The sequence below is a fragment of the Danaus plexippus genome, assembly GCF_018135715.1.
Source record: "Danaus plexippus chromosome 16 unlocalized genomic scaffold, MEX_DaPlex mxdp_23, whole genome shotgun sequence".
Taxonomy (NCBI): domain Eukaryota; kingdom Metazoa; phylum Arthropoda; class Insecta; order Lepidoptera; family Nymphalidae; genus Danaus; species Danaus plexippus.
Window position 1 is genome coordinate 3,231,255 of NW_026869851.1, and position 15,817 is coordinate 3,247,071.

Genomic DNA, 15,817 nt, shown 5'->3' on the forward strand with positions numbered 1-15,817 from the left:
CTTGAATGATGTTATACAATTTCATGAATGGTACAAATGTGACAGCTGTCATCTGTCAGCTGTCAAGTAATCGAATATTCGTAAACCCGACACGATGGGAGACGCGGCAGTGGAAGAAGTTAAGAATCTAAATATTAACGAAAAGGCAGGATTTTAAACTATCTATTTGATTTGATTTACAATCATAATCACGTTTGTAATGTTAAACCGGTTAAATATACATAGAATCTGCGTGGTGCGGTTCAAAAAGGACTATGCCACATGGGTTCGTAGGTTTTCCTGAGAAATGCCAACTCGGAATGATTCATGTTTCGAAAGTGTGATTATAATACCAGACTAACTGTAACTTAATAGATACTTTTGCAATAACTGTTCATAATCAAGAGATTTAATTTACTGAGTCATTTCGTTATTATTCTAACCTTTAGAATTTGTGCCATCTCAGCATTAAAAAAAATAGTGCAATTACAAAAGTGGCTGGGTAGTTTTGTTTTTTTTTTATTATATTCTATGAGATTTAGTTAATTTAAACAATAATTGTTTACAGTCAAAATCGAAAGCAATGAAAGAAAAAAAGAAGACAGAGTCATCCTCTGGTGTTTCTGAACTGCAACCCTGGCCGGAGTTCATTCAGAAGCGGATAGACCTATGGGATAAGTACAAAGCACAGTATGCAGAAGCCCTAGCCTCTAAACCTGATGTGAGTGTTGTTGTGACACTCCCTGATGGCAAAACCGTTGAGGCCAAAGCCTGGCATACAACCCCATATGACGTGGCCAAAGGCATCAGGTAAGACATCAACATTTAATATGCATAGAACGCTTTTTATAGCTTTTAAATCATTCATTTTAATTCTATATGTAAATTTAAAAAATCAGGTTATTATAATTTAATTTGTATTATTTATTTGGTTACGAGCACTGTAGATTTTCAAAACTCTACCGAGCACTTTGTTTATTATATAAATATATAAAAATTGGGTTAGCGTAATTATTGCATCATGCTGTATGTGAAGCATATATGGAATTCTATATTAAACATTCTGCTTTATCAACAGCAGTATCAGAATTCCTATATACAAAAAAAAATATACACATCACTCAGATTATTATTGGTTTTTTTTAATAAATTTTTTTGGCATGTGTTTTGTTTTCAAGATAGCAATAGTGTAACTAGGTCATTATAAAATTCCTTGTACATAACCTTGACCGTTTGTATAGTAAATACGCTTAATGGCTATAACTCATTGTAAATTGGCAATATTCAATAAAATCACACCTTATTTATTTGCTAACAAGCGAGTTTTGGAGTGAATAGTAAGTATCATAGGAATAGAATATTAAAATAAAATTATATTATACAAATTAAGTGTGACATGTATGGCGTGTGTTGAAGAATAGGTTGTTTTATGTTGCTTACATTATAGGAAACTGTGTTAGGAAGAAGTGTATGCAAAACATAAATAAAAATGTCGCCAGTCATCTTTGACATCACCAAAAATCTTCTGTAAAGAAACAAATATTATAATTAGGTCTACATTTTTATGAGAACAGTGTACTCACTCAAGTCGCAGCTTACTAAGTATTTTAAATAAAAAAATAATAATTTTTTGTATAAGACAAATAGACAAACATCAATACATATACTGAATAATTTTAATTCATGTTGCTATTTATATTATAATTTTACATTCATACAGAAAACATTTTAGAAAATATTCTCTTCTCAAATATTTCATTGTTCTATAGAATGCTGTACTAAAATAGGAAAACTGTTTCCCGAGAGTAATACAACTTGAACAATGGACACTCTGTTACAAACTTCCAATCAATGATATGTAAATTAATAGCTATAGGGTTTTCCATTAAGGGCGCTTGATCTTTGAAATGCAAAAAAAAATACATGTAGGAAAGATATTTGCGAAATTTTTTTTTTATTTGGAAGGTCTATCGACCCCATTATGTATGAAATATGACATCATTCAAATGACCGCCACGGCTTCTGTTGGTGGCGCGCAAACGAAAAGTCCAATTTTCGATGACTCTGGCGCACAAATCGGGCTGTATTTGATCGATGGCGTGGCGTATGTTGACTTTGAGGGCATCGGTGGTTTGCGGCTTGTTGGCATAGACCTGCGACTTAAGAAAACCCCACAAGAAAAAGTCCAGCGGGGTCAAATCGCACGATCTCGGTGGCCAGTTCACGTCGCCTCCGCGCGAGATGACCATGTCCAGAAATTGCTCGTGCAGAACTTCCATCGTAGCGTGTGCTGTGTGGCACGTAGCGCCGTCCTGTTGAAACCACATGTTGTCCAGATCCATATTCTCGATTTCAGGCCAAAAGAAGTTGGTTATCATCGACCGGTATCGCTCACCATTGACGGTGACGGCCACACCATTATCGTTTTCGAAAAAATACGGACCAATCACGCCTCCGGCCCAAAATCCGCACCAAACAGTCACTTTCTGCGGGTGCATTGCCACTTGGTGAACCTCGTGTGGATTGGTCTCGTCCCAAATACGGCAATTTTGCTTGTTGACATAGCCATTCATCCAAAAATGCGCCTCGTCGCTGAAGATGATTTTTTTGCCAAAATCGGCGTCAACTTCCAACTGCTCTAATGCCCAGTCAGCGAACACACGGCGCTGTCTATGGTCATTAACCTTGAGCTCTTGGGTCAGCTGGATCTTGTACGGGTGCAGGCTCAAGTCACAACGCAAAATTCGCCAAGTTGTCGTCTGCGAAAGGCCGAGTTCCTGTGCGCGACGCGGAATTGACTGCCGCGGGTTTTCGAGGACACTGTCGCGCACAGCGGCGATATTCTCGGCAGATCTCACGTTACGTTGACGCACGGGAACCGGCTGATTGTTAACTGACCCGGTTGACTCGAATTTGTCCACCAATTGACGGATAGTCGACTCGGCAGGACGATCATCGCGACCGTAAAACGGGCGAAGTGCGCGGAACGTTGCTCGAACTGAAGACCCATTTTCATAAAACAATTTTATGATTTGCACGTGCTGCTCGACACTGTAACCTGCCATGGTGGTTTGGGAGGACGGAATGAATATAACACACTGCATTTGACAGCTGTCACTCAAACAACATGGCCGCAATCAGCTGTCAAAGTTCAAGCGTCCCTATTGGAAAACCCCATATAATGTAACGGACAAACAAACTTATATATTATTCAAACACACACATTTATATATATATATATATACATATATGTATGTATGTATGTATAATAAGACATTGAATAAAACTGATGCAAAATTAACACTTCAAGAATATTTACAGCCAGGGTCTAGCAGATGCTACTATCATAGCGAGAGTGAACGGTGTGCTTTGGGACCTTGATCGGCCGTTGGAAGGAGATTGCAAGTTGGAGTTACTGAGATGGGACAACACGGACGCACAGGCAGTGTTCTGGCATTCCTCTGCCCACATGCTCGGAGAGGCCATGGAGAGGGTGAGATACTAGTTTATTCATCATAATATAATTAGCATAATTAATTTGATATAAAATAATATCAGTCATAATATTCTTAATAAATGTATAAATTAGTATTTTCAGTATTGAAATTAATAATTTTAAATCTGTCTGTATTATAATACATATATATATAAATTGCTTTTATATATATATATATATATATAGTTTAGGAGGATTTTCTTTCTGTCTATTAACTCGGCTAAATATATATTTTTCTCTGTGTTTGTTTAAAGTGTACATGTTGTTTGTAACACAGGATTTTATTTAAGGTTTATGGTGGGTGTCTCTGCTACGGTCCCCCCATCGAGGAGGGTTTCTACTATGACATGTTCTATCCAGAGAAGGGGGTGAGTCTGTGGAATTTTTATTAGTGTTAAATACCTAAATAGATAATATTTTGGTAGTATTTAAAATTATATGACAGTCAATAGTCTGTGTTGGACTCTCTATTAGCCGAATGCTTAATTGTATAGCCACTTATGAAAGTTAGCCGAATAACTTAGAGGTGATTTTTCAACTTGGGTATTATATAATACTACTAATGAATGTATGTTGTATTTGAAAAATACTTTTTTTTAAGTTATTTTTAAATATCCGTTTATACAAGATATTTTAAGTAAAAAGTAATGTGGTGTTGGTCTGCAAATTAAAAAAAAAATTGGTTGATTGTGAACTCGAGAAGGTTTTATATATAAAAATTAGGTCAATAATATTTTTAAATTCAAATTAGGTTGATTTTATATTGACCATAAAAAAAATAACAACATTATCGACTGATATGGAAAAAAATTAGTATGCTTCCTGTCAAATAATGTCAAATAATTACATACACCAAGTAAGGTCGCGACCCTAATTGTTAAGAGTAATTAATAGCTGATAAAGACGGCAAGTCTCCGAGCGACGTGATTTTGTTCGTCGGACTCCTTAAATTGACTTATAAGGCGTGTTACACATTACATCAGGTGACTGACATGCCTTTACAAATCCGATTGTATTACAAATAACAGATATTTGCACAGATTACATAATTTAAACGATATTATCTTGTGTTTTATATATATTTTTTAACTGTTTAATATATGAAATTTAACACTAAAATTCCTTAACTAGTGCGGTTTAATCTGGTTTTAATGGTGATTATTGTGATTAATATTAAAATAAAATAAAAAAGTTAACTTATTTGTTAAAAATTTACGTACAGAGTATACCAATATGTCAAACATCAGACACTCGTTATGCAATTAACACGTTGCGTGCATTTCCTCGGCCCGCGTGTTATCGTGAGAACTTGAACCTCGGGTCAATTTTTTTTATTATTTTAATAACACGTATTTGATCTACTACGTCTTTGAATGACACGTAAATTTTACTATCATTGATATATATTTTTATGCTAATAGTATTGTGTTCATTGATTCAATTTCTAATATAGCCGAATGACTTAATATTAAGCCGAAGAGATTATAATTACTATTATCATAACATTATCCATATTTAGATGTGCAATATTTACATATTTTTTAAATAATTTAATAATCGCAATTAATTTAGTAAATCGGCTGTACGAGTTAATTAATCGGCTAGTTTAAGCTATTTGGCTGTTATTCGAACTTTGTTAAGTGTCTATTTAGCCACTTTCATAATGAATAGCGTTTTATAGATGCGATTATTTGTGTAATCAGATATCGTCAACGGATTTCGGCGTCATAGACGCTCTTGTTAAGAAGATAGCTAAGGAGAAGCAGCCGTTTGAGCGTCTGGAGCTCACCAAGGAACAACTCCTGGAGATGTTCGACTACAACCCGTTCAAAGTGAGGATCCTCAAGGAGAAGGTGGACACGCCCACCACCACCGTGTACAGGTGCGGGCCCCTCATCGATCTCTGCCGGGGACCCCACGTGAGGCACACCGGCAAGGTCAAAGCATTCAAGGTCACTAAGGTGGGTCACTGGTGCATCCCATACTCGCACAGGCTTGAGATATAGAACATATTAAACTGTATAGAAATCATAAAGATTTTCACTTGTTTTATATAAATGTGTGTGTGCTAGAAACAAGATCAGAATAGGCTTTTGAAAGAAAACAATATACGATACATTGTCACTATTAATTTGTTAAATTTACACAAAACTAAAAAACAATTTGTATCAATAACTTTCAGCTAGCTCGATTTTAACTCATCGCGACATGACATGAACTTAACACAAACGAAAGATTTAAACACACACAAAAATCGCGCGTGACGAACGAAAAGCCAGTCCCGACCTCCTCTGACAGCATCTTATACAATAAGGTCTAAGACTTTCGCGAGTATTCATTTAAATGAAACTAATATTGTCGGATTACTACGCGTATTTTATTATCATAAAAACTACGTAGCTTTGGCGTTTCGGTTACTTTGCAACAATCGTGATCTCGTCTGCCCGTGAAAATATTACTTTCATTTAACTGTTTATATGCCGTTCGCCCCTCTCCTACCCTCTCATATTCCTATACAACACATATATATATATATATATATATATATATATATAATTCAGAACTCGTCCACGTACTGGGAGGGGAAGGCTGACGCTGAGACCCTTCAAAGGGTGTACGGCGTGTCGTTCCCGGAACCCAAACAGCTCAAGGAGTGGGAGCTGATGCAGGAGGAGGCGGCCAAGAGGGATCACAGGAAGATAGGCAGGGTCTGTACCTTATGTACTATACAATATATTATAGTATGTATTAAATTATATATATAACAAAATAATTTAAAAGTATTTCGAAGATTATTTAAAAAATCAATAAGTGCTCCCCGAGGACCAGGTCTTAGTATCATTGTAATATGTTTGTGACCTGCCCAATATTAATTATCCTGGTTTTGTTTCTTACCGACCGTACTTCAGGATGACGTTAGCCTAAAATATATTTATTGCTTGATTTTTCATAATATTATTTTTCTGTCTTAAGCAGTCAGTGTTGCCATATAACATATTACTTAATATTAAATTTAATGATGTTTTTATTCAGAATTTAAATATTTTTTTTACTGGATTTTGAACGTTTCCTTAACGGATATGGCTTCCCAGCCGCTCTTCCAAATAAGCTATAACTGTGTTATAAATGAAATTTTACTAATTAAAATAATGGAAAAGTTGTTTAGTTTTTTACTTAAATGTTAAGAAATTTATATTATAAATACGAAAACGCGACAGTTGAGTTGTTAGAGCGCCGGTATCCCGGGAGTCCGAGGTTCGAACCTGGCAAACATTGTCTATATTAATTAATAACTTTTCTAAATAGGAACAAGAGTTATATTTCTTCCACGAGCTGTCTCCTGGGTCGTGTTTCTTCCAGCCGAGGGGAGCTCACATATACAACACGTTGGTCAACTTCATCAGGGAACAGTACAGGTGATATATCTTAGGCTATATATGTACTAAATAAACTAAGCTAATAAGTTTCAACATATATGACAATAGATGGCACTAATACTATTTGGATAAAATACTAACTTATATATACATATATAAGTTGTCCCAAGTCTAAATCGAATTCGGGAACTTTCATACAAGTACTGGAATTATAACCACTAATATAAGTCATGCACTGAAACAGGGGGCTCCTAAACTTATTTTGTCTCTTTCCCGCCCTGAGAATAAATTATGTTTTAACGCTCCCTTTTTGACGTACTGAAAAACTATAACTCATCCTAACTAAATGAGATCACAAATCACCTCCCAGGCCTCCACATAAAGCATGAAAATGTCTGTGGAGTTCACGCATTCTACTGCCCGCATTAAATCCGAAAAATATTAGTTTAATCTCAATGAATACTAACGAAAATCTCGGATCTCATTATTGGTATAATATTCCAGGAAACGCGGCTTCCAGGAGGTGGTGACTCCTAACATGTACAACGCCAAGCTGTGGCAGACGTCGGGTCACTGGGCGCACTACGCCGAAAACATGTTCTCCTTCGACGTCGAGAAGGAGACCTTCGCTCTCAAACCCATGAACTGTCCCGGACACTGGTAACAATATACAAGACACACGTACAGAGACTATATACTTGAGATTTACTATTTACTGAATAGTTTAGTATGAATACAACCTACGGCCTACTAGAACACTTGGGCCTGTCCAGAATTAACATCAGTTCATTCTTGGAACGTACTTCGAAGGCAGCCCTATTAGATTCCTTTTAAATTTGGTTAGGAGAGAGGAGCTTGGACGGTGGAGGGGAGCGTTTAACGCGTGTCAGATAGGAGCCCCTTAAACCTACACCTGGGTCGCAAGTCCCGGTCACTGTTGAAGCTCCTCTCCCTGCAACTATGGACCCGGCACCCGCACGGAGAACCCATTGAATGCTGAGGATTATCATATCATTTCAGTTTGATGTTCGACAACCGTGTCCGGTCGTGGCGCGAGCTGCCCCTGCGGCTGGCGGACTTCGGGGTGCTGCACAGGAACGAGCTGAGCGGAGCGCTCACTGGACTAACCCGCGTCAGGCGCTTCCAACAGGACGACGCGCACATCTTCTGTACGCCGCAGAACATTGAGCAGGAGATGGTGGGTGACATAAACACATACACATGCGCACGCGCACACACACACATACTATACACATGGTGTTCTAAACACAGCTTATAAATAACAAACTATTCAATATAAGCCTACATTTTCGTTTAATTCCCGTCTAATGGTTCAAGATTCGGCCAGTATATATATATCTTATATACAACACAAAATGTATATATTTTCTTCGAGCCCATTCCTTCATATATATAGCATTATATGTTATATATTTTATTGCAGATCGGTTGCTTAGAATTCCTCGAGCAGGTGTACTCGACCTTCGGCTTCACGTTTCAACTGAAGCTCTCCACGCGCCCTGAGAAATACCTCGGAGACCTGGCGACCTGGAATCAGGCTGAGAAGGTCAATAATATTACATACATAGTAATAATATCTAGAGCGCTAAAATTATTACGTCTCTTTCATAAAAAAGCTACTAAACAGATTTTGATAAAACTATGCGGTTATGTAGTTTAGACATTGAGTTTTCATTATATTCCCCTAACTCCGTATAGTTATCTTGTACCGTTGTATTCTACATCAAGTCACGTGACACAATAATAGATTTTGTACAACAAAAACCTTACAAATATATTATCTTCAGGCCCTGGAAGATTCCCTTAACAGATTCGGCAAGGTCTGGCAGCTCAACCCGGGTGACGGCGCATTCTACGGGCCCAAAATAGACATTACTATACAGGATGCTCTGAGACGATCACATCAATGTGCGACCATACAACTGGATTTCCAACTGCCGGAGAGGTTCAACCTGAGTTACATCAGGTGATTAATGACTGCATGTGAAGATTTGTCTTAAATTAAAATCTTATAGAGATGAGTACCTACATTATATGGAATGAAAAGCTATGATCACGTACCGGGTCAGTTGTCTTGCGGTATTGAAATAAAAAGTTAAAATTAAATTTCTGTAAGTCGCGTCACAGTCGACAAATTTCATATACATAAAACTATATTAATCAATTATTGGCATTTAATATATATATTTTATATTTCTCTTTTTCCAGTGAGACGGGAGAGAAGAAGCGGCCAGTGATAATCCACCGGGCGGTGTTGGGTTCCGTGGAGCGTATGATAGCTATCCTGAGCGAGTCGTACGCCGGCAAGTGGCCGTTCTGGCTGAGTCCGAGGCAAACTTGTGTGGTTCCCGTCGGTCCCAGCTTCGACGATTACGCCACATACGTTAGTATTAAAGAGATCTAAGACTGTCGCGAGTTTTCATATAAACGAAACTATAGTTTTCGTATTACTACGCGTTATTATATTTAAAACTACATACTCCCGAGATCACATCTCGTCTGCTGATCACGGTCGCTGCAGAGTGACCGGAACGTCAGTATTATGTAGTTATGAATTGTAAAAAAGCGTGTAGTATCCCAAAACCTTAGTATCATTAAAATGTCTACACTCGAAAGTCTTACATATAATTTTTTCATAGTAATGAAACGAAGTAATTTTTTTCTGATCCTTTTGATATCTTCAGTTCAATATTTATATCAAAAATATTATAGTTAGATATTAACTAGCCAAAAAAGAATATTTTGTTCAAAAGTGAAATATAAAAAAATCTATATTAAATACACTAATATAAATTAATTAGCTACGAGTAAACTAATAACACAGATCCCATTCTGAGGACTGTATATAATAAATAATGTTATTTAATAAATTGTTTGTACGAAGGTGAATGAGAAGTTGTTTGCCGCTGGGTTCATGTCTGAAGTTGACACGGATGCCGGAGACACACTCAACAAGAAAGTCCGGAACGCACAGCTGGCACAGTTCAACTATATACTCGGTATGTACACTATTAACAATTAGCTATTATAAATAATTTTAAACCAAAATATATGTTCGTGAACATCTGTATATACCATATATGCTGTTCACTTGCTGTTCATTTATGTATAAGTTAAATGTAACTCTACGGGGACATCATTCAATATATTTATCAGTCATCACTAATTATCTTAATTCTGAATTCATCAATGTATGTCTGTCAGCTCTCATACTGTTTGTGAAAAATATGTTGTATGTACTATAGAAAATTTACGTGACATTATCAGTAACTCTAGCTCTGACAAGTAGCGCTGTCAGGTAAAAGATCGCTTGGAAATTTAAGTATGTATGTATGTCTTTAATATTATCAAACACAATGTATCTGGCTTGCTTGATTAAAAGCCGACTATGTATGTAGTGATATCATCTTAATATAATTTAAAATGATATTACACAGCGTAACCGTTAATTGTTTCAGTTGTGGGCGAGCGAGAGAAGTCCTCCAACACAGTGAATGTCCGTACAAGAGATAACAAAGTCCACGGAGAAATGTCCATCGAGGGTCTGATAGAGCACCTCAACAAGCTGGTCGCTGAGAAAACGCTCTCCGAGGACAGTGAGCTGCTCAAATAGATTGTCTCCGAGGGAACACGCTGACTATGTTCTGGCGACATACATACACCTGCATGTGACCGTCTCAGAAACTATATTCCGTTAAGTACTTACACACATGCGGTACTTTTAATGCAATTTTTCTTTACATGTATGTGAGCTTAGTTCTCTTCGGTTCCGGGGCCCGCTTTTGTTTCTCTAGTAGCTAGTGCATTAGTGTAGTGCGGTTCGCTCGTCGTCTCCAGCGTATTAATTTATTTCAGACTTATGCTATTTATATTTTCATTCATCCGTTCCCGCCGTCGCGGCGTCGCGGACGGTGGGTTTGTCATTTCTACCTGTTTAATTTATTAAAAGGTGTAATATTTTTTCTTTTCCTCATGTTAGTTGTAAATGGAGCGATGAAATTGCTCCCTCATCATGAGCGCGACGTGTCCTTGGACTCTAAAACATTTAGAACTAAATGAAAATTTGTTTGTCGTGTGATTTGTGATAGTTATAAGTCCGTTCATTACTCCGCACCCACACGCGGCCTGTTTAATGGCTGATCGCGTTTCCTGTATGGAATACCTATAGTATAGCAAAACATTGTCTCTATTTAGACATTTTAATTCTCGTTTGAGGATATTATCCAGTATATCCGCTCCGGTGAACCGGTCCTGGCGTGGGTGCGGAGTGACGTCATTAATTATAGATTGCATTTAAGTATTACTATTGAACTCATTTTATTTAATTTAATGTCGTTTTATTTAATTTTTTTATTTCCAAAACATATTTTTTTCCATCGAAATCTGTGAGGAATTAAACAAATAAACGATTCGTCATTACTGTGTTTTATTTTATTTGAACATTGAACCGGCGGCCGGCGACCGGACCTGACGCCTTAGAGAACCCAACCTTGAAGATAGAATGTAACTTGGAAGCAAATTAATGAGTTATAAACAAGAAAAGACGGATGCATTAACATGTTTATACAGTAAAATCGAACATAATATTGGGCTCTGAAGCCTCGGAGGGCGTTCGTAAATCACGTGAGGTGTTTACTTAAATTTAATGTCCCTCCCTCCCCCCTGGTGAGGGGTCAAGAGATTTTATTCAACCCCAATCTCACGTAAAATTTCCAAAATTAGAGTTTCTTACGCAAACGCGTTGTTATTATTGTAAAAAGAAAAATAAACATTCTTGTGTCTTTATTTAAGACTAGCATCAATCGAAGTAGGGACTGGTCTCAATCGCATAACGATTACGCTCAAGATTAAATCTTAAGCGTGTACGATCCGGATTAAACGGACCAAAATAGTTTAATATTTTCTCGTGTCATTCAGAAAAGAAAAATTGCCGTTAGCTTCGCCTCCAACGTAACATTAGATGAGATTTGACCCGACCCTGCCCTAAACATCTCACGTATTTTACGAACGTCCCCTCATTTAATTAATATCAACAGACAAAAATGTCCAATTCCTTTTATATACAATATAAAAATTAAATAAATAAACGATACATGAGCTTACATCCGACAACACAGCATACAACACTATCACAAGACGCCATGACTAGCCAGCGACACATTACCAGCATGGGATAACCTGACACAGCAAATATAAATAATTCTAGTTAACTCGGTGCGTTAAAACATTTTTTATTATATATACAGTTACGGAAATTGTAAGATGTCTGGTTGCTGATACGCGTTACTCAATATGTTTACACGTTGCAAAGGAATTTATAATTTCCAGTGAGTAGACGTATCTTTTTAGGATATCTTACGTGGCGCCCTCTACTGTGCACTCGTTGTGCTCGTTTCGTTCGAGTATTTGCTTCTTATTTGACATCACACATTTAAAGTTTCCGCATAAATGGAATATCTGCAATGAAAAATGTTTTTAATAACAATAATTTTTTAAGAATATATATATATATATATTTATATAGGTAATTATATATATATATATATATATATATATATAGGTAAGTTATATGAATCTTAAAAGAGTATTATTTCAAACAAAAAAATAATAATTAAAAATATTGTTGCTACACTAAAAAACAAATTAACTTTTCCTTCTATTTACGCTATCCATATATTGTTTGTAACGAAAAAAAAACAACTTTAAACTGAAAATCTCACAAACATTTTTTTTTTATTTCCGCTATAAGTATATGAAATTTTCATACATTTATTGACGGAATACTCACAGTATAAATCAATACAACGATGGCTATGACGAAGCCCGCGACCACGTCCCACCAGTGATGACGGTGATCCGACAACCGGGACACGGCGCAGTACCCGGACAGCAGCACGCACAGGGACTGGGTCACTAATGTGTTTTTACACAACGTCTTCCTTTGATACAAGTAGTACTGAAAGGTTATTAGTATATGAACAAAGGCTATATTTTGAACTTAGATATATACATACTTACACACACATATATTAATATATGTATGTATATATGTACTTAAATATACATTTTTTTTATATTAATAAGAAAATTATTTATCTTATTTTATATATGTATATGTAAAACATATAACACAGTCAACAAACTCCTGAATAGTTTTGTTTAAAATAAAATAAGATTTAAATGATAAACACTATCTATAGAAATGTTAACTTTATCAGGACTTTGACAAATTATATGGATGAATCAATGAGCAGTGAGACATCAACTGATAATAAGAATAATAGTTATATAACACTTACAACAATAAAGAGAGCAGAGTGGAACGCCAATGAGGAATGCCCCGAGGGGAAGCTGGTGTCCGATTGATTGATCCAAGCCGGGTTCGTACACTGATAACTATATATATACTGTGACCTGTCATTGAGCGCATATTAATTAAACAAACACAATAAAATTAATTAATTACTGAGTTTTAGTTCCTAGTCCACGGTATATATATTTTTTGCATCTAAATATTTTTTATTCTGTCACAAATTGATATCCATAGAATATTGTACTCTACTTATTCAAATAATTATATATTTTGTTGATTATATTAAAATTACTCACTCTGTGCACGTCTCTGCCTCTACTGGACGGCATGTATCAAAGAAATGGGGTCTCGGTGATCCAACGAGGAACTTAATGAATTGTACTGATGTTAGATTTAGTAAGAAGCCAAATAAATATTCCTTGTACCAATACAATGCTTGCTGTTTGGCTGATTCTGAATTCTCTTGTGTCTTTTCAACAATGAACATCTGAAAAAAATACTGTATATATATATATATGTATATACATTTAATGGCGGGCGCGGGTTCGAAACCTGGCAAGTACCAATGTGATTTTTCATAGCCATATGTACTTTCTAAGAGTATTTAGACACAACTGACAGATGGTGAAGGAAAACATCGTGAGGAAACCTGGTTTTATAATTTCAAATTGTAAGATTGAAATGGCCAACCCGTCTTGAGCAAGCGCCGTGATTAATGCTCTAGCCATCTCCATGTGAGAAGAGGCCTTTGCTCAGTGGTGGGCTCCGATAGCCTTATGATGATATATATTTTTTTGTGATAATAATATACACCACAACTAATTATACAATAATATATTAACATATTTAAATAAATTACACAAAATAATCATTTTTCAAATAAAATATTTCCTATATTGACAAGTGGAAAAACAACACTTTTTATGTATGCAAGTTCAAATTTTTCGGCAAGATGTCGATAAATTAAAAATGTATTTCCGCTAACTAATTTATAAGAAATACAGCATTATCAAGTTAATTTTGTGGCAAATAAGTCGTTTTCTTTTGTTATATTGTTTATGAAAAACTTATACTCCCCTGTTTTATATACAAAATGATTTCCGTCACTAAGAATAACTTGTTCTTTAGATGTCTTTTAAATGTGATTTCAGACTTATCCTAAGCATTTTATTATACAAATAGTTTTATTAAGTAATAAAAATTTTAATACATCTTAAGTCAATTTCACAAATAAATAATTTTAAAGCATTACTGTTATGATACTTCCTATTGCTATTACAAGGAACATTATTACTAGCATTGAATAAATAACAAATATAATATCAGCTCTTGTGACAATATTATCTATGATTTAACCTTCAATTAAATTTTATTTTAATCAACTTGGAAATCAATCACTCAAAAAAACCTGCTGTCTATGTTATGATGTCATTCAATAGACATATTAAAGTAAACTAATATAATTATACATACCACAATTAAGGGTAAGGTAAGTGTTATTAGCAAGAGCAGTTTCCAACTGACAGTGTCTCCGGTAAAAGTGTGGGAGAGTGCTGGATCGTTGCATTTAAAACCATATTTACCACCGGGGAATATCCTTAACTCGACTATGAGAAATATGAGGAAAACTGTAAAAAAAATTGTTAGTCACAACACAAATTACAGACATTTACCTACCATTACATAATGAAGTCAATATATTTAAGTGTTTTATCAACGAGCACTGATGATATTGAGTTTGAAAGAGCTACTGTAATATATTACTACAAATACTTATTGTCTAAATTTTTACAATGACAGCATTTATTTAAATATATTTTTGAGACATTTGTTTGTGCTTCCTTAACACGTAATTATACAAATTAAACATAAAGTTAATTTTTACGGTACATATATTAGACTTTTCATATATTATAACAAAATTGATATTTTTTCTGATTTGACCGGCTAGTTTTTATGCCTCGAGTTGCTAAACTTCATGAAATAACAAATATTATATACAACAATAAACAGTGAATTCTAAATGTTTCTAAACATTTTGCCTAAAATATAAGTTATTATTACAAAAACTAACCTCGATGCCATCGATTCGTTTTCCCCCAGAAATATTTAAATTTATTTAACATTTTTAACACCTATTAGCTGTTCTCGTACAATGTCAAATACGACTCGCACGACAGCTCAACAACTAATACACTAGCGAAATACATTAGCCCATGACTCAGTTACTTAATAGATGAATAAACCTGGTAATTATAGTTTCACGAGTTATATTTCTTTAAGTTAATGCTATAAATTTCTCTGCTTGTCATTTGACATTATTAATATTATTGCCACTTTTATACCTTTATCATCTAGGAACTAATCATAAATAAATATATACTTCAGCGTTTTGTTTTAAATATGGCCTTCATCCGTTGTTGTATTTAAGTTTATACATTAATTGTCAACAGGTGCATCTTAATTGATGACATTGACATTGTAGCTACTTTATTTAAAATGTAGCCGTTAACGTTTGTAACAAAGACAAAAGGAAGTAGGAATTTAAATGTTTTAATTATTATGTTAAATACTTATCAACATTTTATGCTAATTTTCCTATCTGTCTTATTTAAATGTGCTTTTAACAAT

The 15,817-nt window shown here is 35.2% G+C and overlaps 2 protein-coding genes across 4 annotated transcripts; one reads left to right on the forward strand and one right to left on the reverse strand.

The window, feature by feature from the left end:
- The first annotated feature begins 52 nt into the window (after nt 1–52).
- LOC116771705 (threonine--tRNA ligase 1, cytoplasmic) lies at nt 53–11,292 on the forward strand. 3 transcript variants are annotated; one of them, XM_032663629.2, is made up of 14 exons: nt 53–145; nt 548–789; nt 3,301–3,472; nt 3,766–3,843; nt 5,179–5,436; nt 6,037–6,183; nt 6,782–6,891; nt 7,357–7,512; nt 7,873–8,050; nt 8,297–8,419; nt 8,661–8,839; nt 9,082–9,256; nt 9,758–9,872; nt 10,332–11,292. In XM_032663629.2, the coding sequence occupies exons 1-14, from the start codon at nt 95–97 to the stop codon at nt 10,484–10,486; spliced, it is 2,139 nt and encodes a 712-aa protein (XP_032519520.1). In that variant the 5' UTR covers nt 53–94; the 3' UTR covers nt 10,487–11,292. The 3 variants fall into 3 exon arrangements, with proteins under 3 accessions (XP_032519520.1, XP_032519519.1, XP_061383996.1); XM_032663628.2 differs by having other exon boundaries at nt 123–265; XM_061528012.1 differs by lacking the exon at nt 53–145 and adding an exon at nt 459–481.
- On the reverse strand, nt 11,283–15,487 carry LOC116772077 (putative phosphatidate phosphatase). The gene is made up of 6 exons (XM_032664111.2): nt 15,261–15,487; nt 14,660–14,814; nt 13,483–13,673; nt 13,173–13,287; nt 12,662–12,829; nt 11,283–12,330 (listed from the first exon to the last, which is right to left on the reverse strand). The coding sequence occupies exons 1-6, from the start codon at nt 15,310–15,312 to the stop codon at nt 12,229–12,231; spliced, it is 783 nt and encodes a 260-aa protein (XP_032520002.2). The 5' UTR covers nt 15,313–15,487; the 3' UTR covers nt 11,283–12,228.
- Between the last annotated feature and the right edge of the window lie 330 nt (nt 15,488–15,817).

What these genes read in the sequence shown, in the direction of transcription:
- LOC116772077 (XM_032664111.2), bottom strand. Translation starts at nt 15,312, where the DNA reads ATGTTAAATAAATTTAAATATTTCTGGGGGAAAACGAATCGATGGCAT. An exon ending in AACGAATCGATGGCATCGAG is followed by an intron (nt 14,815 to 15,260) that starts GTTAGTTTTTGT and finishes TTTTTTTTACAG; the next exon opens with TTTTCCTCATATTTCTCATA. An exon ending in TCGTTGTATTGATTTATACT is followed by an intron (nt 12,331 to 12,661) that starts GTGAGTATTCCG and finishes TTTTCATTGCAG; the next exon opens with ATATTCCATTTATGCGGAAA.
- LOC116771705 (XM_032663628.2), top strand. Translation starts at nt 200, where the DNA reads ATGTTAAACCGGTTAAATATACATAGAATCTGCGTGGTGCGGTTCAAA. An exon ending in AAGCATTCAAGGTCACTAAG is followed by an intron (nt 5,437 to 6,036) that starts GTGGGTCACTGG and finishes TATATAATTCAG; the next exon opens with AACTCGTCCACGTACTGGGA. An exon ending in ATCACAGGAAGATAGGCAGG is followed by an intron (nt 6,184 to 6,781) that starts GTCTGTACCTTA and finishes TTTTCTAAATAG; the next exon opens with GAACAAGAGTTATATTTCTT.